The following is a 26,169-nucleotide window of genomic DNA, read 5'->3' on the forward strand; positions in this document are numbered from 1 at the left end:
GCCGTTTTATAAGAAATTAATGAAACGGTAATTAACTTGCAGTAATTAAGGCCATATCACGACATGCGTGCGTGGTGCGTGTTACTTCTAAAAAAAAAAACAAATCAATATGTCGGCACGGGGCGAGGTGTTTGTCAACATTCTATCGATCCATATATTTGAAATTCAAGACTTCTCACTAACTGCGTACTAATCTAAAGAAAATTAAACAATTCCGGAAAATTAAAATTATGTACTAAATTAATTTCAAAGGTGTAAAAAAACAGTGTCAGTGAAAACAGGCAAATAGAACTTACGCAGTTTTAATTTCCTATCAACACAAAACTACAAAAGAATTTCTAATTAGACTTTTAAGTGGGTTAAAAAACCTTAATCGTGTTTATTTATCCAGCTATTGTTACGAATTGAAACAACAAGTGAATAGCGAAAACCGCATAGTCACCATGCCGTGCTGAAAAATCAATAAAATCTGCAGTGTTGCGTTGCTAAGTTTTCGTATTAAATTATGCACTTAACAACACCGTGCGGTCTCAAGATGCTACGATTCGTAATTTGAGAATGGAAGGCTTGTTCGACCAAAGAATGTCGCCGATTATAAAGTGTGTTGTGTTGTTCCTGTTTATTTTTACGGCCAGGGCTCTAACTTCGAGACCGCAAGAGCCCCAGGAGAATAAAAACAGCATCCAGCAAGTGAAACCTCACCATTATGTCCGGACTTTCACTAAATACCATCACAGGAGAACAATCCAGTGGAACAACAATAATAACATGCAAGATTACTGGCCAACCCATGACCAGCCAAAACTGGTTGCTAAAAGGAGTGTTCCAAATTTAAAAGTTGTTGACGGTAACTGGCCGGTCGTAAGGAAAAGAATACGGAAAAGAAGTGTGAGCATTCCAAGTTTGAATGAATTTGCACCAGATTCAAATTCTGCCAGCATAATAGGTGATCATAATGCCATAAGTCCGGGAAGTCCTGCTAAACTAGAGAAATCTAGTAGGAACGGATTGTCCAATGATGTCAAGAAGGTTAAAGACAAGATGGAGTCTCCAACTACGATCAGCCCTATGGTGTGCCTGTATAAGGCCAATAGTATTGCCAGAAGTACAACCACTTATAATGATGAGAAGGGAGCTCAGATGACTGTGGAAAATGATTTTGGTAAGCTTGTAAAGCGGTTAATCTTTACTTTATGGACCGTCGATTTTTGGGGCGGGGTGGGGGGGAGGGGGGGAGAGGGCTACCCCCCAGTCCAACCCCCATGGCGCGGAACCCCATGGTTATGGAGATATCCATGGTTAAAGTTTGTACGGAATTACTATGAAATAAGGGATTACAGCAAAATTTGAAGGGGGAGGGGGTGAGGGGTGAGGGGGGGCGCGCTTCGCCCGAAGGCCCGCTTCGTCGCCCCTGAGGTCGCGAGCTGACGAGACCTCGGGGCTACTCCGCGAGCCTTCGACCTCAGCGGTGAAGCTGTTGGATCTGGGGGTAGCTCCGGCGCTGCGGAAGAGCAGCCCTTCCGCCCTCGCGTCACGGCGGGCGAGGGCTGCCCTCCCTCCGCGCCTCCGTTTTTGGAATTGCTCTCTAGGGGTAGGACAGACAAGCCCACGTGGATAGTGGGGTGCTCTGATTCGGTTTTTAGTGACCTTGAGATTCTGGTGAACAAAGATTTTGGCGACCTTGAGATTCTGGTGACCTTGAGATTGTGGGATAAAAAAATTTGGTGACCTTGAGATTTTGGTGACCATAAATTTCGTGACCTTGAGATTTTGGTGACCTTGAGGGTGGTGGTGTGGTATAAAAGGTAATATAAATTAACACAAAACAGCACCTTTCGACATCTGCTATGGCATTACTCCTTTATTTCATAGTAATTTCATACAAACTTTAACCATGGATATCTCCATAACCATGGGGTTCCGCGCCATGGGGGTTGGACTGGGGGGTAGGCATTTGCACCCTCTACCCCCCCATACCCAACACTCCCTCCAAATCGACGGTCCATAAAGTAAAGATTAGCCAAAAGACATGTCAAGATCGCTTACCTTCTTGCAAGTTCTTTCTAATGCTAAAAAAACGAACTATAACTTGTAAAGGCCTCAAAAGGAAAAAACGGAACCCTATATGATCACTCGTGCGTCTGTCTGTCTGTCTGATCATCCCCCCCCCCCCCCTTTATCTCTGAAACTACTAGACTAGACCTAATATTTTGTAAAAAATACACAAAAAGTTCTTTACCTATAGATGACAGAACAACCTATTAGAAATGTGCAGTCAAGCGTGAGTCTTCGTCGTTTTTTTAACCTGGTGGTGGGGACAGTTAAATTTTAATTATAAATTGAAAATAGCGAGGAATTTTTTTGACTGGCAAAGTTAGATCCCTGAGACTTCAGTGTTTAAAGACGACAGTAATATAATATAGAGTCTGTACGGAAAGAGAAGAGTCGTGGATTGTATTGGGCCCCATACATTCCACGACTCTTCTCTTTCCTTTAGTACACATTTTTGAAGTGAAAACTTCTTTAGCGGCGCTGTGCACTTTTTGTAATGGGGAAAAAATGTTAAACTCGCGAGAGCGTAAGACGTAAGATGTCATTGAGTTTTCACTTCTGTGGACACTCCCAGAATGCAACCCATTGTTTTTTTTTTTTTCATTTTAGATTCCGACATACGGGGTGAAATAACGAACGCAACACTGAACGGTGAAGCAGTACAATTGGAACAGTGTACGGACCCAAGGGCCATCTGTTACACTCTCTGGCGCTACGACAAGGCAGGCAACATAACTGTGCTTGGACAAGGTATTTATTTTATTTACACTAGTAGTTCGCCCCGAACCTTGAACTCGCGTTTCGCATAGGACTGTATTTTAAAAATGGTAAATTAAAAAAAAATGTGTAAGCCGAGCACTTTCATTTGATACCAAACTCGACCATACTTTCTTGCAAAAAAGAAAACCAGAATAGCAAGACCCACGGAAGAAAGAAAGAGCGCGCCGCGCTCTAAGGGGAAACGGCATGTGGCATGTGCCTGGATTAGTATGGGAACCTATGTCGCCAACACGCTGTCACAAAAATTGGCCATATTTTCTTATTTCGAAAGGGATTATGAACCCTCACCCATCACAATAATTTGAACCTTACAGTAAAGAAAATTATGTCGAAATTGCACTACGATTTTTATTTATTGTAAATAGTCATTTATGCTCTATCCCTTTTACACTTGCATGGCTTTTCCAAGAGTGAATGCGATAGGATGAAATATTCGACTATGACGTTGACATATGCGATAGGGATGTGCATGATACGGTGTGATATCGATAAACGCTTATTAATAATTAGTGTAATGTACACGTAAACTACTCAGTTTTTTATACATATGTATACTATATTTTCTGGCGAAGATTAGGTTACCTACTTACTTTTTAATAAAAAAATGCTCGTATTGAAAGTAATCAAGCCACCAACTATGAATATAACTGTAAGCGAGTACCTATATAATAAAAACTGTTGAACCCTAGTCACAGGGCGGACACGCCATACATCAAAAATGATTTGCGTTTATATGTGTGCGCGGCACGTCTATACACGCGTCAAGGTGCATGTGTGGATAAGTCGCTTTACTGAGAGGACGCCAGAAGTCCGCCAGATTCATGTCTAGGCCAGTCGCGGGGCGAGGTAATGCGAGTCGGGGCGGGGCGGTGCGTGGCCGTTCTGTATGATAATACTATTACTTATACCTACTGTGCCTCAGCACACCCCGCGTGATGTCCGCGTCCTCAGTTACGTGCTACACGTCGCTCAACCATCATCTTCCTTCTTCCTAGCGTTGTTCCGGCTATTTGCCACGGCCCGTGAGCCGACCTGCGTTACGGAGCCTGGGGTCTGCTTGGAAACTTATCACAAGAATTGGCGTAGGCACTCATTTTTAAGAAAGAGACTGTCATCTGACCTTCCAACTTCGAGAGGAGACTTTACACTAAAGCCCTATTCGAACAATGAGATACGTCAAATACTAAATATTGAAACGATATGGGTCAAACAAGTGTCGGTGACGTTTCTTCAAATAAATACGTCACTTTTGACGCTGACAGATCAGATCCATATCGTTTCAATATCTAGTATTTGGCGCATCTCATTGTGCGAATACGGATGTAAGCCTTATTGGAAATAGTTCGGTTTCCTCACGATGTTTCTCTTCACCATACATAACTTCCGAAAAAAAAGGCCCGAAACCTGTCGCCAATAGCGACTAAAAATTCAAGTGAGTGAAACCGTTGTTGTATAAACAACTTCCGAAAAACTCGTATGAGGCGGGATTTGAACCCATGACTTCCGAACTCGTACTCTTACTCTTACCGCTAGACTAATACTAACGCTACGTAATGCATGCCACTCGATAAATATAGAAAATAGGTACGCCTTCCACAAAAAGAAAAAGAAAATATTAAGAACATGTATCAACATAAACAAAACGAACTGTGTACATATTTATACAAACATCGACATCGATAACTTTTTTGATATGGTCCTCGCACTGTGGCCGAATAGCACACCCGTACATGACTTTTACGCTAAGTAGATATCAACCTTATCTCATTTACATAAATTTGATTTTTGTACTAAACAATTCAAAAATCCTTGCGGAAACCGAAAATGTAAAAAAGATTGAAATATTACATGAAATAATACTTGCCGATGATATGAAATGCCTCCATGTCTAATATTTTTTGTCCCGCTAGTATTTTTACACTCCAAAATGGAGCAGTACGGCATATTTGTAATTATTTGTAATTTTAACTGGAATCGTTTTCACATCTGACATCTCATAAGCGCCATACTGAACTGACAACGACTGACAGTAGCCTGCGGTGAAGTTTAGTGCAGCTAATCCTAATGATGCCACACGCTATACACGTACGTTTCGCTTCTATTACTTCTTTGTTTTGTGGCAAGACCCCTCTCAAATTGCTTTTTAGCCTTCTAAGCTCTTCTAGCTCAATAACCCCTTGATCGAGCCTGCTCATAATTTAATGACTAAAATATAATGCCCTCAACTACACGTTTACCCAATTTCATTTAAATTAGAACAAATTTACTTAAGTTATTGTGTATCAAACTATCCTCTGATAGTTCAGCTTAAAAACATCGAAATGCCGGGACGTGCCGCTAGCCAGCCGCGTGTCCCAAGTCGAATGTAAGAACTTCGCTCGCTCGTTCGATAAAGGGCCTTTGTGAAAATTTTATGAATTGGACCAAAAGTAACGATGACGGTTTTGTTTTTCATGATTAGGTTGCTCCATTATGATGACAATAGGGTATTTTCCTGTATTTAAAATAAATTATTTCACACAATGCATGAAATAAAGCACCAGATAACAAGCAACAACGGTTGCACTCCGGGAGTGCCGATAGAAGTGAAAACTCACCTCACTATGTAACCGACGCCCGGTAACACGATACATACGTTTACCGCAGGTATTCTATTTATTTATTATATATTATTATCATTCTCAAATTTCACCCAGCAGATGGGATCTGCAGTCAGCCCCAAAACAAAGTAAAAAAAATAAAATAAAATAAAATAACAATCCCGACTGTAGAACAAATGAAGCTTAAATAAATAAATTATCATTCTCAAATAAGATCACACTTTTTCATTGACATGTTTATTTACATACTGCCATGACAACGTCAAATTATTTGAACATAGGTAGAACAAAGAGTCTTGAAAAGGAGTCCGCAACATAAATGTCAAATAACATTGAGTTTTTCTTTATTGATTTAAATGCCATTTAAATTATGAGTGGCCGGCTTACGGTCACGTGATCGCCTTACGCCCCTTACGGTCACGTGATCGCCTTACGCTCTCGAGTTTATAATTTTTTCCCCACCTCAAAAAGTGCCCAACGCCGCTAAAGATTTTCACTTCAATTATTAGAAAAACATAGATAGCAGTTATTTTTCACAAATCTTATTAAATAAATCAGATAGTAATTTAAAAAGTAGGTGAGTTGACCGTGACGTCACGATGTAATGTTTCATATAAATTCCATATTAGCAAATCGTTTTGACAGTTCTAAAAAAGAAACTGATTTGACTAGTAGGAAAATACCATATTCGATTCATTCTAATGCGTAAATACATCAAAATGGCCCCAACCGTAGGTATTAGGTATAAATAAAGTTATTAGTCTAGTTACATAATCTACTTTTCTTAGGGCACTGTAAACATCAAAAATCCAAGTTTCTATGTCTGTCCTTATCACTCAAATATAGTGACAGAGATGGATATATGTAGGTACAAAACATTAATTTTAGATAGCGCAGTAGCCCAGACAACAATACAATATATGTGTAAATGAAATGTTTATACATATGATACATATATGATAAAATCAAACAATTATTTATAAACTGTGTCAAGTAAACACACCCATAAATATAGGGAAACTAGAGTCTAGAGTCCGTTTAAGCTATCTCTGTAAGTACATTTAAAACTGTCACGTTTCGAAGACATATTAAAACCTATTTAGGGTAATTCCCCAGTAACTGGCCACCTGTAAAGGGACCCACTGATTACCAGTCCGCCGGACGATATCGGCCTGTCAGTTGTTCGGAACTGTCAACTTTTTGTTCTAACTGACAGGCCGATACTGTCCAGCGAACCGTGAATCAGTGGGGCCCTTTAGTAACTGGCCACCCTAAACTAAAAATGATTCTGTTCACCTATAAACAGAATTCATTTTAGTATAAGCAGCTTTCAATAACTAGCCACCTTATACTAAAATGAATTCTGCTTATAGGTGAATAGAATCATTTTTAGTTTAGGGTGGCCAGTTACTGGCGAATTACTATGTGTAAGGCCTGAGTGGACGCTCTTGTTGGGCGTGCAGCGGGGCGGGGCGTGCGGCGTGCATGTTAAACAAATGCGCACGTATAGGAGCGGCCTTAGTGCACGCTGCTCACATCACAAGTGAGCCCACAGCCACGCTACACGCCCCGCCGAACGCTCCGCTTCGAGCGTCCACTCAGGCCTTACACTATCGGGTGTATCACGAATATTTTTTTAACTTTTATTTCCGTCAAAACCGCCAGGCTAAAGTGGGACTGGGCAGGCCATGTGTATAGTCTTTCGATTTGTAGCTAGCCCCAACGGCTAATCCTTTGTCTATTGTTAAGTTAAATCTATTTTCGTATATCGTTTGTCTGTTAAAAGACGTGAAAGACGCCTACTCGCAGAAAGTATAATGTATCCACTGACAATCCAACCTCTAGACTGAGCTTAGGCCAATTATTTCATGAAACCGATGCTGCCAAAAATACGGGGGTGCGGGGGACGAGGTGAGCGAATCCCGTGCCGTGATTGGTCCGTTCAAAGACACGGACCAATCACGGCACGGGATTGACTCGAAGATGGAGTAACGCTACCGTATGTGTGGCAGAGGGGGTAGCGCGACTATGCTATGTCTAGAGGTTGGATTGTCTGTGAATCTATCTAATACCTTTAAACGAGCAATTCTTGTACATTTATTTATATATATATTTCGGAGATCTCAGAAACGGTTCTAACGATTTCGATGAAATTTGCTATATGGGGGTTTTGGGGGGTGAAAATTCGATCTAACTAGGTCTTATCTCTGGGAGAACGAGCATTTTTGAGTTTTTATGTTTTCCGAGCAAAGTTCGGTCTCCCAGATAATAGATATTCAATGACAATCGATGAGATATTCTTGCAGGTTGCTGGAAGGCATCGGAAAGCAAAGTAGACTATTGCGCCCGCCGCAACACGAGGGACATCAACGCCACTTTCTGCAGCTGCAGCAAAAGCTACTGCAATGCTGATTTTAGTAAGTATACATTAAGATTAATTAGTGTAGACCATAGAGAAATATAAGCAAAGAAAGAGTGGTAACTCCATACCAGGGATCGGATACCGGTATTTTTTGTATGGGAACGGAAACGGTATTTTTTCGTTCTTTGCTAATTACTTCATTTCTAATTGGGCAATCTAATAATATGAAGTCGTAACCTAAAAACACAACTGAGTCCTACATTTCGAGTATAAAATAATTCGAAAAATATGGTTATTTCTAAGTTTTTGCAAGAAACCGGTTCCGATCTCTGCTCCATACATCAGTTTTCTTACCAAAACGCGAGTTATTACGTAGTCGACATCTAGCGTCAAGTCTTCTTCCTCGCGTTGTCCCGGCATTTTGGCCACGGCTCATGGGGTCCGCTTGGCAAGTAATCCCAGGAATTGGCGTAGGCACTGGTTTTTACGAAAGCGATTGCAAAATGCTGAAAAAACGAAGTATAGTGACTATAATTTCATTTATTTTCAACAGCATCGATACCCGAAGAGGTGGTGACCCCTCGCGCAGAGTCCACGGTCCGCACCGCGTCCCTCCAGACGAACTATTCGAACGCGATCGCGTCCGCCATGTTGGCTATCGTCGCCATCTTGGTTATGGTGGTGGTGCTGAGGAAGTTCTACTGCAAACGGCAGGATTTGGACAAGGATTTGAGCGACGGGAAACAGGAAAAAGGTAGGTACATAAATGTGACTCAAAATTGCGGAAATTCAAGATGGCGGCCATTTTGTTACAGTTTCCGACGTCAATTTTCTATGTACAAAACATTTGTTTTTTCATTTCCACGCTTTGACACGACAAAATTGATGCACAGTTAGCTTAGACAGACTATACATCTATAAAAGAACTCTGACATCATCAGCAGCATCAAAAGCGAGTGAGTATATGTGACGTTATCTATGAAAAGGGACCTTATTGTCGATGGCGCTTACGCGTTTGTTAACAATGCTCCGATATAAATACAATGCCGCGCGACGCTGAGCGGCGTAAGCGCCATCGACAATAAGGTCCCTTTTCATAGATAATGCCCCATATAAGTCACTTCATAGAATTTTGACATTAATGACATTGCTACACTTCGACCCCAACCATCATCAATACCAGAGGTATAGTAACCCCCAGCGAGTCCACGGTCCGCACCGCGTCCCTCCAGACGAACTATTCGAACGCGATCGCGTCCGCCATGTTGGCTATCATCGCCATCTTGGTTATGGTGGTGGTGCTGAGGAAGTTCTACTGCAAACGGCAGGATTTGGACAAGGATTTGAGCGACGGGAAACAGGAAAAAGGTAGGTACATAAATGTGACTCAAAATTGCGGAAATTCAAGATGGCGGCCATTTTGTTACAGTTTCCGACGTCAATTTTCTATGTACAAAACATTTGTTTTTTCATTTCCACGCTTTGACACGACAAAATTGATGCACAGTTAGCTTAGACAGACTATACATCTATAAAAGAACTCTGACATCATCAGCAGCATCAAAAGCGAGTGAGTATTAATATGTGACGTTATCTATGAAAAGGGACCTTATTGTCGTTGGCGCTTACGCGTTTGTTAACAATGCTCCGATATAAATACAATGCCGCGCGACGCTGAGCGGCGTAAGCGCCATCGACAATAAGGTCCCTTTTCATAGATAATGCCCCATATAAGTCACTTCATAGAATTTTGACATTAATGACATTGCTACACTTCGACCCCAACCATCATCAATACCAGAGGTATAGTAACCCCCAGCGAGTCCACGGTCCGCACCGCGTCCCTCCAGCCGAACTACTCGAACGCGATCGCGTCCGCCATGTTGGCTATCGTCGCCATCTTGGTTATGGTGGTGGTGCTGAGGAAGTTCTACTGCAAACGGCAGGATTTGGACAAGGATTTGAGCGACGGGAAACAGGAAAAAGGTAGGTACATAAATGTGACTCAAAATTGCGGAAATTCAAGATGGCGGCCATTTTGTTACAGTTTCCGACGTCAATTTTCTATGTACAAAACATTTGTTTTTTCATTTCCACGCTTTGACACGACAAAATTGATGCACAGTTAGCTTAGACAGACTATACATCTATAAAAGAACTCTGACATCATCAGCAGCATCAAAAGCGAGTGAGTATATGTGACGTTATCTATGAAAAGGGACCTTATTGTCGATGGCGCTTACGCGTTTGTTAACAATGCTCCGATATAAATACAATGCCGCGCGACGCTGAGCGGCGTAAGCGCCATCGACAATAAGGTCCCTTTTCATAGATAATGCCCCATATAAGTCACTTCATAGAATTTTGACATTAATGACATTGCTACACTTCGACCCCAACCATCATCAATACCAGAGGTATAGTAACCCCCAGCGAGTCCACGGTCCGCACCGCGTCCCTCCAGACGAACTATTCGAACGCGATCGCGTCCGCCATGTTGGCTATCATCGCCATCTTGGTTATGGTGGTGGTGCTGAGGAAGTTCTACTGCAAACGGCAGGATTTGGACAAGGATTTGAGCGACGGGAAACAGGAAAAAGGTAGGTACATAAATGTGACTCAAAATTGCGGAAATTCAAGATGGCGGCCATTTTGTTACAGTTTCCGACGTCAATTTTCTATGTACAAAACATTGTTTTTTCATTTCCACGCTTTGACACGACAAAATTGATGCACAGTTAGCTTAGACAGACTATACATCTATAAAAGAACTCTGACATCATCAGCAGCATCAAAAGCGAGTGAGTATTAATATGTGACGTTATCTATGAAAAGGGACCTTATTGTCGTTGGCGCTTACGCGTTTGTTAACAATGCTCCGATATAAATACAATGCCGCGCGACGCTGAGCGGCGTAAGCGCCATCGACAATAAGGTCCCTTTTCATAGATAATGCCCCATATAAGTCACTTCATAGAATTTTGACATTAATGACATTGCTACACTTCGACCCCGACCATCATCAATACCAGAGGTATAGTAACCCCCAGCGAGTCCACGGTCCGCACCGCGTCCCTCCAGACGAACTATTCGAACGCGATCGCGTCCGCCATGTTGGCTATCATCGCCATCTTGGTTATGGTGGTGGTGCTGAGGAAGTTCTACTGCAAACGGCAGGATTTGGACAAGGATTTGAGCGACGGGAAACAGGAAAAAGGTAGGTACATAAATGTGACTCAAAATTGCGGAAATTCAAGATGGCGGCCATTTTGTTACAGTTTCCGACGTCAATTTTCTATGTACAAAACATTTGTTTTTTCATTTCCACGCTTTGACACGACAAAATTGATGCACAGTTAGCTTAGACAGACTATACATCTATAAAAGAACTCTGACATCATCAGCAGCATCAAAAGCGAGTGAGTATTAATATGTGACGTTATCTATGAAAAGGGACCTTATTGTCGTTGGCGCTTACGCGTTTGTTAACAATGCTCCGATATAAATACAATGCCGCGCGACGCTGAGCGGCGTAAGCGCCATCGACAATAAGGTCCCTTTTCATAGATAATGCCCCATATAAGTCACTTCATAGAATTTTGACATTAATGACATTGCTACACTTCGACCCCAACCATCATCAATACCAGAGGTATAGTAACCCCCAGCGAGTCCACGGTCCGCACCGCGTCCCTCCAGCCGAACTACTCGAACGCGATCGCGTCCGCCATGTTGGCTATCGTCGCCATCTTGGTTATGGTGGTGGTGCTGAGGAAGTTCTACTGCAAACGGCAGGATTTGGACAAGGATTTGAGCGACGGGAAACAGGAAAAAGGTAGGTACATAAATGTGACTCAAAATTGCGGAAATTCAAGATGGCGGCCATTTTGTTACAGTTTCCGACGTCAATTTTCTATGTACAAAACATTTGTTTTTTCATTTCCACGCTTTGACACGACAAAATTGATGCACAGTTAGCTTAGACAGACTATACATCTATAAAAGAACTCTGACATCATCAGCAGCATCAAAAGCGAGTGAGTATATGTGACGTTATCTATGAAAAGGGACCTTATTGTCGATGGCGCTTACGCGTTTGTTAACAATGCTCCGATATAAATACAATGCCGCGCGACGCTGAGCGGCGTAAGCGCCATCGACAATAAGGTCCCTTTTCATAGATAATGCCCCATATAAGTCACTTCATAGAATTTTGACATTAATGACATTGCTACACTTCGACCCCAACCATCATCAATACCAGAGGTATAGTAACCCCCAGCGAGTCCACGGTCCGCACCGCGTCCCTCCAGACGAACTATTCGAACGCGATCGCGTCCGCCATGTTGGCTATCATCGCCATCTTGGTTATGGTGGTGGTGCTGAGGAAGTTCTACTGCAAACGGCAGGATTTGGACAAGGATTTGAGCGACGGGAAACAGGAAAAAGGTAGGTACATAAATGTGACTCAAAATTGCGGAAATTCAAGATGGCGGCCATTTTGTTACAGTTTCCGACGTCAATTTTCTATGTACAAAACATTTGTTTTTTCATTTCCACGCTTTGACACGACAAAATTGATGCACAGTTAGCTTAGACAGACTATACATCTATAAAAGAACTCTGACATCATCAGCAGCATCAAAAGCGAGTGAGTATTAATATGTGACGTTATCTATGAAAAGGGACCTTATTGTCGTTGGCGCTTACGCGTTTGTTAACAATGCTCCGATATAAATACAATGCCGCGCGACGCTGAGCGGCGTAAGCGCCATCGACAATAAGGTCCCTTTTCATAGATAATGCCCCATATAAGTCACTTCATAGAATTTTGACATTAATGACATTGCTACACTTCGACCCCGACCATCATCAATACCAGAGGTATAGTAACCCCCAGCGAGTCCACGGTCCGCACCGCGTCCCTCCAGACGAACTATTCGAACGCGATCGCGTCCGCCATGTTGGCTATCATCGCCATCTTGGTTATGGTGGTGGTGCTGAGGAAGTTCTACTGCAAACGGCAGGATTTGGACAAGGATTTGAGCGACGGGAAACAAGAAAAAGGTAGGTACATAAATGTGACTCAAAATTGCGGAAATTCAAGATGGCGGCCATTTTGTTACAATTTCCAGCGTCAATTTTCTATGTACAAAACATTTGTTTTTTCATTTCCACGCTTTGACACGACAAAATTGATGCACAGTTAGCTTAGACAGACTATACATCTATAAAAGAACTCTGACATCATCAGCAGCATCAAAAGCGAGTGAGTATATGTGACGTTATCTATGAAAAGGGACCTTATTGTCGATGGCGCTTACGCGTTTGTTAACAATGCTCCGATATAAATACAATGCCGCGCGACGCTGAGCGGCGTAAGCGCCATCGACAATAAGGTCCCTTTTCATAGATAATGCCCCATATAAGTCACTTCATAGAATTTTGACATTAATGACATTGCTACACTTCGACCCCAACCATCATCAATACCAGAGGTATAGTAACCCCCAGCGAGTCCACGGTCCGCACCGCGTCCCTCCAGCCGAACTACTCGAACGCGATCGCGTCCGCCATGTTGGCTATCGTCGCCATCTTGGTTATGGTGGTGGTGCTGAGGAAGTTCTACTGCAAACGGCAGGATTTGGACAAGGATTTGAGCGACGGGAAACAGGAAAAAGGTAGGTACATAAATGTGACTCAAAATTGCGGAAATTCAAGATGGCGGCCATTTTGTTACAGTTTCCGACGTCAATTTTCTATGTACAAAACATTTGTTTTTTCATTTCCACGCTTTGACACGACAAAATTGATGCACAGTTAGCTTAGACAGACTATACATCTATAAAAGAACTCTGACATCATCAGCAGCATCAAAAGCGAGTGAGTATTAATATGTGACGTTATCTATGAAAAGGGACCTTATTGTCGATGGCGCTTACGCGTTTGTTAACAATGCTCCGATATAAATACAATGCCGCGCGACGCTGAGCGGCGTAAGCGCCATCGACAATAAGGTCCCTTTTCATAGATAATGCCCCATATAAGTCACTTCATAGAATTTTGACATTAATGACATTGCTACACTTCGACCCCGACCATCATCAATACCAGAGGTATAGTAACCCCCAGCGAGTCCACGGTCCGCACCGCGTCCCTCCAGACGAACTATTCGAACGCGATCGCGTCCGCCATGTTGGCTATCATCGCCATCTTGGTTATGGTGGTGGTGCTGAGGAAGTTCTACTGCAAACGGCAGGATTTGGACAAGGATTTGAGCGACGGGAAACAGGAAAAAGGTAGGTACATAAATGTGACTCAAAATTGCGGAAATTCAAGATGGCGGCCATTTTGTTACAATTTCCAGCGTCAATTTTCTATGTACAAAACATTTGTTTTTTCATTTCCACGCTTTGACACGACAAAATTGATGCACAGTTAGCTTAGACAGACTATACATCTATAAAAGAACTCTGACATCATCAGCAGCATCAAAAGCGAGTGAGTATATGTGACGTTATCTATGAAAAGGGACCTTATTGTCGATGGCGCTTACGCGTTTGTTAACAATGCTCCGATATAAATACAATGCCGCGCGACGCTGAGCGGCGTAAGCGCCATCGACAATAAGGTCCCTTTTCATAGATAATGCCCCATATAAGTCACTTCATAGAATTTTGACATTAATGACATTGCTACACTTCGACCCCAACCATCATCAATACCAGAGGTATAGTAACCCCCAGCGAGTCCACGGTCCGCACCGCGTCCCTCCAGCCGAACTACTCGAACGCGATCGCGTCCGCCATGTTGGCTATCGTCGCCATCTTGGTTATGGTGGTGGTGCTGAGGAAGTTCTACTGCAAACGGCAGGATTTGGACAAGGATTTGAGCGACGGGAAACAGGAAAAAGGTAGGTGTAACTAAGGTCAGACTAAGCTAACTGCATGCAGACTTTGCAATGACCAAAAATGCGGAAATTCAAGATGGCGGCCATTTTGTTACAATTTCCAGCGTCAATTTTCTATGTACAAAACATTTGTTTTTTCATTTCCACGCTTTGACACGACAAAATTGATGCACAGTTAGCTTAGACAGACTATACATCTATAAAAGTACTCTGAAATCAGCAGCATCAAAAGCGAGCGAGTATTAATATAAGTCACTTCATAGAATTTTGACATTAATGACATTGCTACACTTCGACCCCGACTGTCGAACAATCTTACTATAGTTTGTCAAAGGACTGTCTCATTTCAAACATAGACAGAGAGAATCATACTATCTTTGTCTTACACTAGTACTAGCACCCAAAAGAAAAGGATGAGTATAGTTTTCCTGGGTCTTACTGACTGACTTATTGGTTTGACCGCCTATAATAGCTAACTGCATGCATACTGTCTGTAAGTAGTCTGTAACAGACTTTGCAATAACAAAGTCTGACAATCGTTAGACCAAAAATGCGGAATTTCAAGATGGCGGCCGTTTTGTTACAGTTTCGAACGTCTTTCTATGAAAAACAACCGGTCAAGTGCGAGTCGGACTCGCGTTCCAAGGGTTCCGTACATTTAGGTCCGACTCACGCTTGACTGCGCATTTCTAATAGATTTTCCTGTCATCTATAGGTAAAGAACTATTTTGTGTATCTTTTTCAAAATTCTAGAGTTAGTAGTTTCGGAGATAAAGGGGGGGAATGGTCGGACAGACAGACAGAAGCACGAGTGATCCTATAAAGGCTTCGTCACACAGGCGTGAGCATTTTATATATAAAAGCGGCGCGCCCCGCTCACGCCGCGCCCGGAAAACGCGCCTGTGTGACGAAGCCTTAAGGGTTCCGTTTTTTCCTTTTGAGGTACGGAACCCTAAAAAACATTATGTTAAGTATCGCATTTTATATATAAAAGCGGCGCGCCCTGCTCACGCCGCGCCCGGAAAACGCGCCTGTGTGACGAAGCCTTAAGGGTTCCGTTTTTTCCTTTTGAGGTACGGAACCCTAAAAACATTATGTTAAGTATCGCATTTCCATACTTTGTGACGTCAAATTCGGTGCACAGTTAACTTAAACAAACTATACATCTAGTACTCTGACATGATTTGTACAAGGATTTGAGCGACGGGAAACAGGAAAAAGGTAAAAAAAATACGAAATTATCTCACAGACAACCTAAAGGTCAACCATGAGATAAAGTATATAAACAAACATTCAGGGATTCAATAGTTTATTTGAAGAAATAAAGTATATATGGGCAGGGCCGGATTAACCCTAAGGCAGAGTAGGCAACTGCCTATGGGCCCCGCCTCGGCTAGGGGGCCTCGCCTCGGCTAGGGGGCCCCGGCGGCTCCGCGCGCGCCAAAAAAAATGTGTTTGCCAAGTTTGGTATATGGTCAAAATTCATAAATAATTTTTTATGTTACCTACTTATACCTAATGTCCAATATCAGTTTCTCGGACACACAATCATCAAATGATTATGTAAATTATGTTATTTTATAGCTTTTAAAGTCTGTAAATCGAGCTCGAATCTCAGGCTCCCGAGGGCCTAAAACTCTCCCCACACTGGACGCAAGGAGGAATCGGCAAAAACTAATACAAAAAACCTTTATGTCCACGCAAGAGCGAAAAAAACATTGGGCATGTTCGGATCGGCTCAACCGACACGTGAAGGTTGAAATTAAAACCGCAAACTTATATGCAACTTTAAAACTGAACTTATGTATGCAGAATTAACTGTACGGGGGCCCCGAGCATTGCACTGCCTAGGGGCCCCGACATGCTTAATCCGGCCCTGTATATGGGGCATTATCTATGAAAAGTGACCTTATTGTCGATGGTGCTTACGCCGCACCGCGTCGCGCAGCATTGTATTTATATCGGGAGCATCGTTAATAATGGCGTAAGCGCCATCGACAATAAGGTCCCTTTTCATAGATAGCGTCACATATATTTTGTTGTTAGAATAGAGTTTTCTTTTGGTTTTCAAATACACCGCCTACAATCTTTTCTGCTTTGGCTGTCTGGTAGAGAATGCCTCATGGCATTAAGTTCGCCTTTTGTACATTAAGTTGTTCTTTTGTGCAATAAAGTTTAAATAAATAAATAATCGTGACTCATCAACAGAAACACGTCAGCCATCCTTAACTCAATAATATTTATTTTACTTATAACTTATTTGTTTCTAATAGTTAATAACAGACAGATTGTTTACATTATTAATCTTGTTTTGATGGACTTGCTTTCTATAAATCTACTTGTCATATATGTACAAATATCTTCTATATATATATAAACGTGAAAGACCTGACTGACTGACTTAAATCAACGCACAGCCCAAACCGCTGGGACTAGAAAGTCCAAATTTGACAAGTAGGTTCCTTATAAGGTCTAGGGGTCTACTAAGAAAGGATTTTTCAAAATTCATCCCCTAAAGGCGTGAAATGGGGGTCCAAAGTTTGTATGGGGAAAATATACTAATCCACGGGTACGAAGTCGCGGGCAACAGCTAGTATAATATATTTCTGTTTTTGTGAGAAAGGTAAACACTCATTGTATGATAATTATACAATATATGGAACAATCATACAATACGAATCCTCCTCCCAATTATTCATCTGAATCATGTTTTTGAACTAAAATGAATTCACAGAACCCACCAGCTATAAATTAATTGTAACAATGCAAAAAATAATTAATGAAGTAGAACACAAATACCTTACTTTGAATTGCGCGTGTTTTTACGCGGTTGACTGGTAGAAAATGCCACATGGCATTAAGTTCGCCTTTTGTACATTAAGTTCTTCTCTGGTGCAATAAATCAACTCAACAGAAACAGCAACTTCGGGTTATTCTCACTAGCTACCACCAAATTGTTACCAGTGGGAACTACTGGGAATTTTTTTCCCACCTTTTACCACTGTTTAACTCGGTTTAGTGTAAATAGTATATTTATACTATACTATTTATACTGTTTTTATTAGTATTTAACTCTAACAAAATTTTGGTGGTAACTACTGGGAAAAACAATTCCCAGTAGTTAACACCAAAATTTTGTTAGAGTTACCAGTGGTAAAAGGTGGGAAATGTTTTTCCAGTAGTTACCACTGGTAACAACTTGGTGGTAACTAGTGGGAATAACCCGCAACTTCATAGGCAAAATCACGAACAACAAAAATTCTACCTCAAATTCAAAATGGCCAAAAAATGTGGAACGCTTCACGATTTTGCGTGTCATCCTTGCGCAGGGGCCATGCTAATCTTCTCTGTATCGTTCCAATTTTAGTATATGTACTGCCGAAGCAAGTACGCTTAGTAAGGATATCAATTTCTATATATACGAAGCGGATTTCAAAACTTCGTAAGCGCGATTTATGTTATTTGAGATTTAAATTAAAAAAACGTTGACAGAATACAACTTTTTGAATAAATATATAAAGGTTATAGTTATAGCTATTAGTTTTATATGCTACTTTATCAAAATATTATGATTTAATCCGGAAAAATTGAGAATTTTACTATAACTTTGATGTTTGGAGACAGTAACGCCATCTAGTGACGTCACAAGCAAAGTCAGCCGGCAGCTGTCTTGATGACGTCACGCAGCCCCTGGCCCCTATAAAATGCTCGGCTCGTTGGGTGGATTGATTCGTTTTATTTGTCTATGCTATGAAGTTAGTTATTCTCGTTATAGGAATTAGAGAGAAATTAATATTAAAACTTTATTTTTTATACAAACTGCAAGTATTGACGATTCTTTTCTTCTTCTTATTCTATATAGCACAAACAAAAAGCATATTTCCAGTATCTTTTATCATTTTTTTCCCGCCAAACCCCTAAATATATTATTACTATTATTAGGTAGTGTTTGTATTTATTAGGTAAGTTGACATTGTTTATATGGTAATTTTATCTTGTGAGCGTTTTGGGGTCACATGTAAGCCCGAAAGAGTTTTTCACAATAAAAATAAAATAAATAGCCCAAAGACATAATGCAGTTCTTTTTTCAGGAGGCATCATGGGTACCGGGCCTGATGCTTTAGCAACCGGACTCTCCTGCGTGGATAACCTCACTCTTATAGAGCATATCGGTAAGTTGTCTCCTGGGTCACTATTTTAAACCACGTTATTATTGGTTTAAAGTTCACTAAATATACATTTTAGTGGCAAGTTGTAAGCATATTCCATCATGGCTTATCGAAGTTTTATTGTTGTCTCCTGGCTAACGCTAGGAAAATTATTAGAATCTGTAGGTACCTATTACAAATTAAGTGGTAGATACAATACAATACAAATATTCTTTATTTTTTTTAGATAGCTATTATTAAAAAAAAATTGGTAATGTAATGAATGTTAGTTTTAATAATCAATATTTATCAGATCATTAGTTAAGTGTTGATAGCTTATTTTTCATAGTCTTACTAAGCATCAGAATCTTAATACATATCTTATGTACATATCAATTTAACTCACACAATTTTTATCCTTAGGCCAAGGCAAATTCGGCTCAGTTTGGCGCGGCAGTCTTGGTACCTCGCCAGTTGCTGTCAAGTTATATTCAAGCGCCAGCGCGTGGCAGAAAGAGGCAGCGATATATGCGCTCCCTCATATGTCACATCCTAACATACTTAAGTACTATGGTGAGTGTTATTGATTTTACAGACCATCTAAGTTAACTTTGCACCGATTTGAATGGAACAAAGTGAGGGGTGTCATTGTAAACGTCATATTTTCATATAAATTTGACATTAATGAAGACAAGACACTTTAAATTGTAAATGCCATGCATAGTTATCTTGTTCCGACCCTAACAGATATTTACTAATTTTGCATTTTAATTTATATCAATCTTTTTAGTGTTTTTCCACCTTTTTGTCATAGCTCGCTAAGAGAATTTGAGGTTTGCACGGCTACTTGTATTTTTGTTTAAACAATTTAGATTATAGAGTCAGACCGAGAAAAGTCTGCAGCGATTTCGATAGCCCACGCAGTGTAAGTGTCATTTTAGACGTCAAACTTCTATAAATTTATGACGTGTAAATAACACTTGCACTGTGTGGGCTATCAAAATCGCTGCAGACTTTTCTTGGTTTAACTCTAAGACACTTCTTATATTACACTTATTTATTTTGATGTGTAATTGTAACTAATTTAAAATAAAAAAGACCATTAAACTAAAAATTAAAAAACAATTATGAAAGAATCTCGCATACAGGGTGGATTTTCTTTTTGGGTCAGTGAGGGCAGCTACCAGATCCCGTGCTGCTACGAGAAAACGGTCTAAGAAGACCTTCCCTCGATTTCAAATTAATGAAGATTGGCTTTTACAGATTTTGGAAAAAACATACAGGGTGCGAGAAAAAGGTAATTTTTGCCAAATTTTTTTTTGATGCCAATCGATCCCATTCCTATTAAAGATCAAAAGCTTGTATGGAACCAAAAAAAAATTTCCGGCTAGAAAAGCCACAAATCGAGGAAAACTTTTCCCATACAATTTGTATGAAAATGAAAACTTTTATTTTTCACATGCTGTTTTTGTATGCCAATCGATTCCATTCCTATCCAGTATCAATAGTTTCCTAGGGGTCAACTTACAGTAATGTACTAAAAAGCCACAAATTAATAAAAACTTTTTCCATACATTTACTATGGGGAAAATGTGAAATGTTATTCTCAATTTTCTATCTCGCCCATCAGTCGTACAGCAATGTCTTCATACAGTATTATGGTCCTTAAATGTAACAGGACTGATTGGCCAGATAGAAAAATGTGAATTAAATTTCACGTTTTCTCCATAGTAAATGTATGGAAAAAGTTTGTATTAATTTGTGGCTTTTTAGTACATTACCGTAAGTTGACCCCTAGGAAACTATTGATACTGGATAGGAATGGAATCGATTGGCATACAAAAACAGCATGTGAAAAATACGAGTTTTCATTTTCATACAAATTGTATGGGGAAAGTTTTCCTCGATTTGTGGCTTTTCTAGCCGGAATTTTTTTTGGTTCCATACAAGCTTTTGATCCTTAATAGGAATGGGATCGATTGGCATCAAAAAAAAAGTTTGTCAAAAATGACCTTTTTCTCGCACCCTGTATGTTTTTTCCAAAATCTGTAAAAGCCAATCTTCATTAATTTGAAATCGAGGGAAGGTCTTCTTAGACCGTTTTCTCGTAGCAGCACGGGATCTGGTAGCTGCCCTCACTGACCCAAAAAGAAAATCCACCCTGTATTTTAACCAAATTTAATTTGTTTCAGGAAGCGACAGTCGACCAGCATTAGAAGGCGGTCCGCGCTCCCAACTAATCGTAGTGGAACTATGCGAAAGCACATTGCGAGCTCGCTTAGAGGAAGCTCCTCTGACTTGGATCGAGTTTGCTACTCTCGCACACGGACTCAGCTCCGCGTTGGCACATCTACATACTAGCAGTAAGTGTAAACATATTATGAATCGATTTTCTTACCCCCGCATCTGAGACTACCGCGAAAACCGAAGTTCGCAATTTCTCTGTCACTCTAATTACGCCTTAATTAGAGTGAAAGAGAAAGATGCCCGCAATTTGCGAACTTCGGTGTTCGCGGTAGGCCGTCTGAAAATCTAATTAATCAATAAAAACAAACTGTGCTGCTTTGACCGGTTAGAGGCCCGATTTTAACTGGTTCTAAGGGATGATCAAAATTGAATATTCTATAACTCAATTGTATTGTGATCCAGGAGACAACCCACCCTCTACTTGTACTTTACTGTCAAAACTCTTATACAAAATCCGCGCCAGCTTTAGTGAATGACTATATAATATTCCGATACCTGAATGAAGATTAAGATTTTTAGAGACACAAGCCAAAACATAACCAATCGCTTGTTTCCGGTGTAAGATCTATATTTATTTAGTAGTCGCGCCGTATTGCTCAAATGTTTTATTACGTTTGTATTATACATGTTTTTATTTTTGACAGCACCGTCAAAACCCTGTATTGTGCACCGCGACGTGAACAGCTCCAATGTGCTTGTTTGCAACGGACAAGCTCGGCTGGCTGATTTAGGACTGGCTCAAGTTTTGCATAGAAATAAGAGGGCTAACGCTTCTGCTCTTACTGAGGTAAGTTACATTTAGTTTTTTAGACGGTGTTACCCAGGAGACAATTTACTTTTTTTGCATCGTTATACGAAATAACAAAATAACCACCTAACCTATTGATGATTTTTTTCTTTAAAACATATTGCTTAGGAAAAATCGTCGCCTGTTGTCGATGGTTCACATCTGTACCTAATTCCGATATTGTTTTACTTTTCGATTGGGGTTGGTAAAATAACTATTTAAGATTTAGGTTTTCAAGTTATTTGTTAAAATCTGATTCTTAATCGTGTTTCGTAAACACTTTAAAGACAGTCGGTCGCACCAAACAGTCTGTCACCGTTACAGCGTTCGCTAAATTTTATTGTATGGGAAGTCTCTTAGATCTCTTCTGCGTGAAGTTAATCAGTCTGTTAATTGTGGTTGGTACAGCTGGCCCTAAGTTAAAGTATACAAGGTGTCCCAAGAAGAAGTGATATACTGAAGCTGGGAGGTAGAGGACCTAGAGGGCTATCTGAATCACCCCCATGTATGTTCCGCGATTTTTCGTATTTTCGGAGTTATGATTTTTTTTTAATTTTTCACCTATCGCCGAGTACCATGAGATTTTTATTTATGGTGACGTGAATTATTGCGGTAGATGCTTGATTTTTTTTGTGTGCTAAGCTGATAGATAGGCCAATTCAGTAAGGTAACATTTACTATCGTTAGATCTTTGAATGGAATTTAAAAAAAAATATGCCAAGAAAGATAAAATTACCCAGTATGTTTTATTTTTTTAAGCGCCCTTGAAGTTGTAGCCCTAGCCCTCTAGAGGTCCTCTACCTCCCAGCTTCAGTATATCACTACTTCTTGGGACACTTTGTATAATAAAAATATCAAAATCAAACCGAAGTTAATGTTATTCCAGGCTGGCACTCTCCGCTACCTAGCTCCCGAAGCGCTAGACGGTGCCCTAGACCTAGACGGCGCCGGCTGGGCGCTCTGCGCCGTCGACGTCTACGCCCTAGGTCTAGTGCTCTGGGAGATGCTCTGGAGATGTTCAGGAGCTCATCCCGGGCCCACACCCCCGCATGCGGTCCCTTATCACGCTATGCGGCCCCACAGGGCGAGCATGCAGGTAAAATAAATGACCATTCATGACGTCGACGCAATTTAAAAAAAAAGGTATTAAAAAAAGTAAAACAAAAAAATACGATTGCTTTTCAGACGCTAGTATCCCGGAATAAGGCGCGCCCGCCGTTACCCAAGGGACCGGTACCTGAAGCGAGAGCGTTGAAGATCGCCAGCGACACCTGCGACGAGTGCTGGGACCACGATGCTGAAGCCAGGTAAATATTAGTCTATTTTTATACATATAACTGGAAACATCCCCTGGCTTAAAGCCGACTAAATATTTGCCTAATATTTTTTTCTACATTGCAGCATTGGTCGCACTGACAGTAAATGTCCCCTGGGTTACGATTGTTTTTTATGTGTGCGCACGAATGCGAGTTACAAGTTGATGTTTTTTAATATCAAGATAAAAATGTAGTATTAAGTTATAATGTTTTTTTTTCTAGATTAACAGCAGTGTGCGTGGAAGAGCGTATGGCCGAACTAAAAGCCATGTTGCAGACGCAAGGGCCAGTCATCCATGACAACAACTTACATCCGCATCACCCAGGTATAATGAAATTTATACTCTTCGGCTTCTATTATACAGTAAAACTTCCAAAATCAATAACAAACACTCTTTAGTAAAGACATTTTTTTGACGAATGAGTTGAATATCCTTATTCAATGATCCATACCTTTAAGAGAATCTTTTATTTTATTTACTTTGCAATGATATATGTATAACCAAGGAATTAATTAAACGACGTATTTTCTGCAGGGGACCCCTCGAACCCGGCACCGGAGGCCGACAAAAACTCCAACTGCACTTCAACTCAGACCTGTGACGTCACCACCCCCCTCCTCTACCCGCACCCCCACATCGGCCGCAACGCCTGCATCGAGCGCAACACGCACACGAACACACACGACACGCACACACTCATACATAAAAGCCTAAAAGACATCACTGTGCCAGCCGACCCTCCTAGGGTCAACAGTGAACAGTGCCTATCTGTGGCTCGACCTTCTCATAGACAGATTCTAGACTATGAAAACTCAGACAGACTAAACGAGATCAGATCTTATCAAAGACCCTTAGACTATGTCCCTAATGACGTAAGCTCTCATGACGACAGGGGACCGAAACAAACTAATCTACTACAAGAAGTCAAAGTCGAAAAACCTAAATGGGGCATAAGGAAGTTCTTTGAGAAAAAACTGAACAGATCTAAAGTTGAAACTGAAGTTAAACTGGTACCTGAAACGACGATGACGCAGAACAGAATTAAAACTTCCATAGTCAATGAGAAACCTAGCAACATATTCAGGCCTTCAAATCTAGTTATTAATCAGGATAGAAGTCCATTCAACTTCGAAGGACCTTGCACTTTATCACCACCGAATAGAACTCTTTCTCCAACGATGATGATAGAATCTGAGATGAGGAATGAAAATAATGTCTTCGGTTTCAAAGAGTTGCCGACAAATGAAACCGATCAACCGAATCAAGTCTTCGCTGTCATTGTTCCAAAATCGAAGCCTAATTTTACTAATTTGATTGAATTAAAGAAACGTGGGAGCTCGGAGAGCATCAATAAAAATTCAGTTCGTACTTCGATGTCTTCGCAAAGCATTTTTAAGTCGGGAAATTCAGAGTCCGAAGACTCAACAGTCAAGAAGAGACTTAGCTGTGATAATAGAATCATCACTAATTCAAACAGTGCTAGTTCTTCGAGAGCTAGCATAAATTTAGAACTCCAATATATCGACAATCCAACTCCAAACTTCACTGGGAACACAAGCCCATTTGACCTGAATTCCGACTGTTCTTCAAGCGAAGACGAACATTTAATGCTTCTATCTGAAAATGGGGGCTCAAAAATAACCATGCAAACCATAAAACCAGAGGAAAAAAAGAAATACCAGAACGAAGTCTTAAAAGAAGCGAGCCATACAAAAACTGACTTTAGTTTCAACAAATTTCAAAATAAATATACCAACTTTGATAACGAATTTAGTGATCCTAATGACAAAGAGAACTTAGTTAACGGCTATAGCGGAGATAACCCTGTTTACTTAGCAGCCTTAAACGGTGAAATCGATACAACCGACTTGAAATATGTTGAAGAAAAACCTAAATCACCGAAGCCATCTTTGAAAAACTTGACCATAAAGCGGCAGCATTCTTTAGAGCAAGTTAGTGAGATCTTTTCATCGTCCGGTGATATCCATCTACAGAACCCAGCGGGGAGAGTGAAGACTCCCGGAGACTTGCCAGTAGCTGTCCGGAGAGCTAGGAGGGATAGGGCCTTACAGAAAGGAAGAGCGAATGAGTGCAACAGGCTAAGCCTATATGACGATAGGATGATGTTCGGTAATAGTTTGTAAATGCACTAAATGTAGTTTTGTACTTGTGACGTCATTTGGTACCTGACTGACAGGGTGTCCCAAAAGTTTGGCTAAGCCACTGATTCCTATTTAATTCGTGTTGAATTCGTGTTTCGACATGTTACACTTTGTATACAGGGTGCCCCAATTATGGCAAGGTCACTAAATAAAGTTAGGCTGGATCCTTTTCGTAAACCTACTTCCTGGATTCGTTTGCCAGGAGACATTGTTTAACCAATTTGACGTCACTTACTTTACTTTAGATTAAAAATAAGGCTAGAACTTACGGCTACTTCTCTCTCCTAATATAGAGAGTAAGAAAGAGAGAAACGCCTCGCGCTATACTTGAAAACATGTGTCATTTTGTTGCATTTGTGAATTTTACTGCATTTTTAATTTTATTGACATTGGTGCCTGAATTTATAAGATACGACTCTCATTACTGATATAATTTTGCTCTCAATCGAGCATATGTAAATTAAGTTAAGAGTGAATTTTCAAATAAGTAATATCTAAATCTGTTGTCAATCTATTTTTCTTACAAATAAATATTGTCACTACTTTGAAAAAAAAAACTCGTATCTTGTTCTATCAATCAAAATGAAAGTGTAGTAACTATGTATAGGATGCATACAGAGTTATTGCGTTTCAACTTTGAGTAGCAGTGTGAGATACGAGATTTTTTCAAAGTAGTGACTAATTTATACTGATCGTTTTGTCCCCCAAATTGTCGAATATATAAGTGTGGTTGTGGTAGTGAGAGCTTAAACGTAATTTTTGGGAATTCACTCTTTCTATTGGTGAATCGACTGTAATACTAA

The 26,169-nt window shown here is 40.6% G+C and overlaps 1 protein-coding gene and 1 non-coding gene across 2 annotated transcripts; one reads left to right on the plus strand and one right to left on the minus strand.

Moving 5' to 3' along the window:
• Positions 1 to 304: 304 nt before the first annotated feature.
• Positions 305 to 25,807, plus strand: LOC134659221 (uncharacterized). The gene is made up of 12 exons (XM_063514849.1): positions 305 to 1,162; positions 2,662 to 2,802; positions 7,739 to 7,849; positions 8,348 to 8,548; positions 18,796 to 18,876; positions 19,276 to 19,425; positions 21,045 to 21,215; positions 21,744 to 21,886; positions 22,773 to 22,982; positions 23,072 to 23,193; positions 23,425 to 23,528; positions 23,739 to 25,807. The coding sequence occupies exons 1-12, from the start codon at positions 559 to 561 to the stop codon at positions 25,346 to 25,348; spliced, it is 3,648 nt and encodes a 1,215-aa protein (XP_063370919.1). The 5' UTR covers positions 305 to 558; the 3' UTR covers positions 25,349 to 25,807.
• LOC134659373 (U6 spliceosomal RNA) lies at positions 17,989 to 18,095 on the minus strand. The gene has a single exon (XR_010097806.1). It is a non-coding gene; the product is annotated as a U6 spliceosomal RNA (small nuclear RNA).
• Positions 25,808 to 26,169: the final 362 nt, after the last annotated feature.

Source organism: Cydia amplana, chromosome 24, assembly GCF_948474715.1.
Source record: "Cydia amplana chromosome 24, ilCydAmpl1.1, whole genome shotgun sequence".
Classification (NCBI taxonomy): domain Eukaryota; kingdom Metazoa; phylum Arthropoda; class Insecta; order Lepidoptera; family Tortricidae; genus Cydia; species Cydia amplana.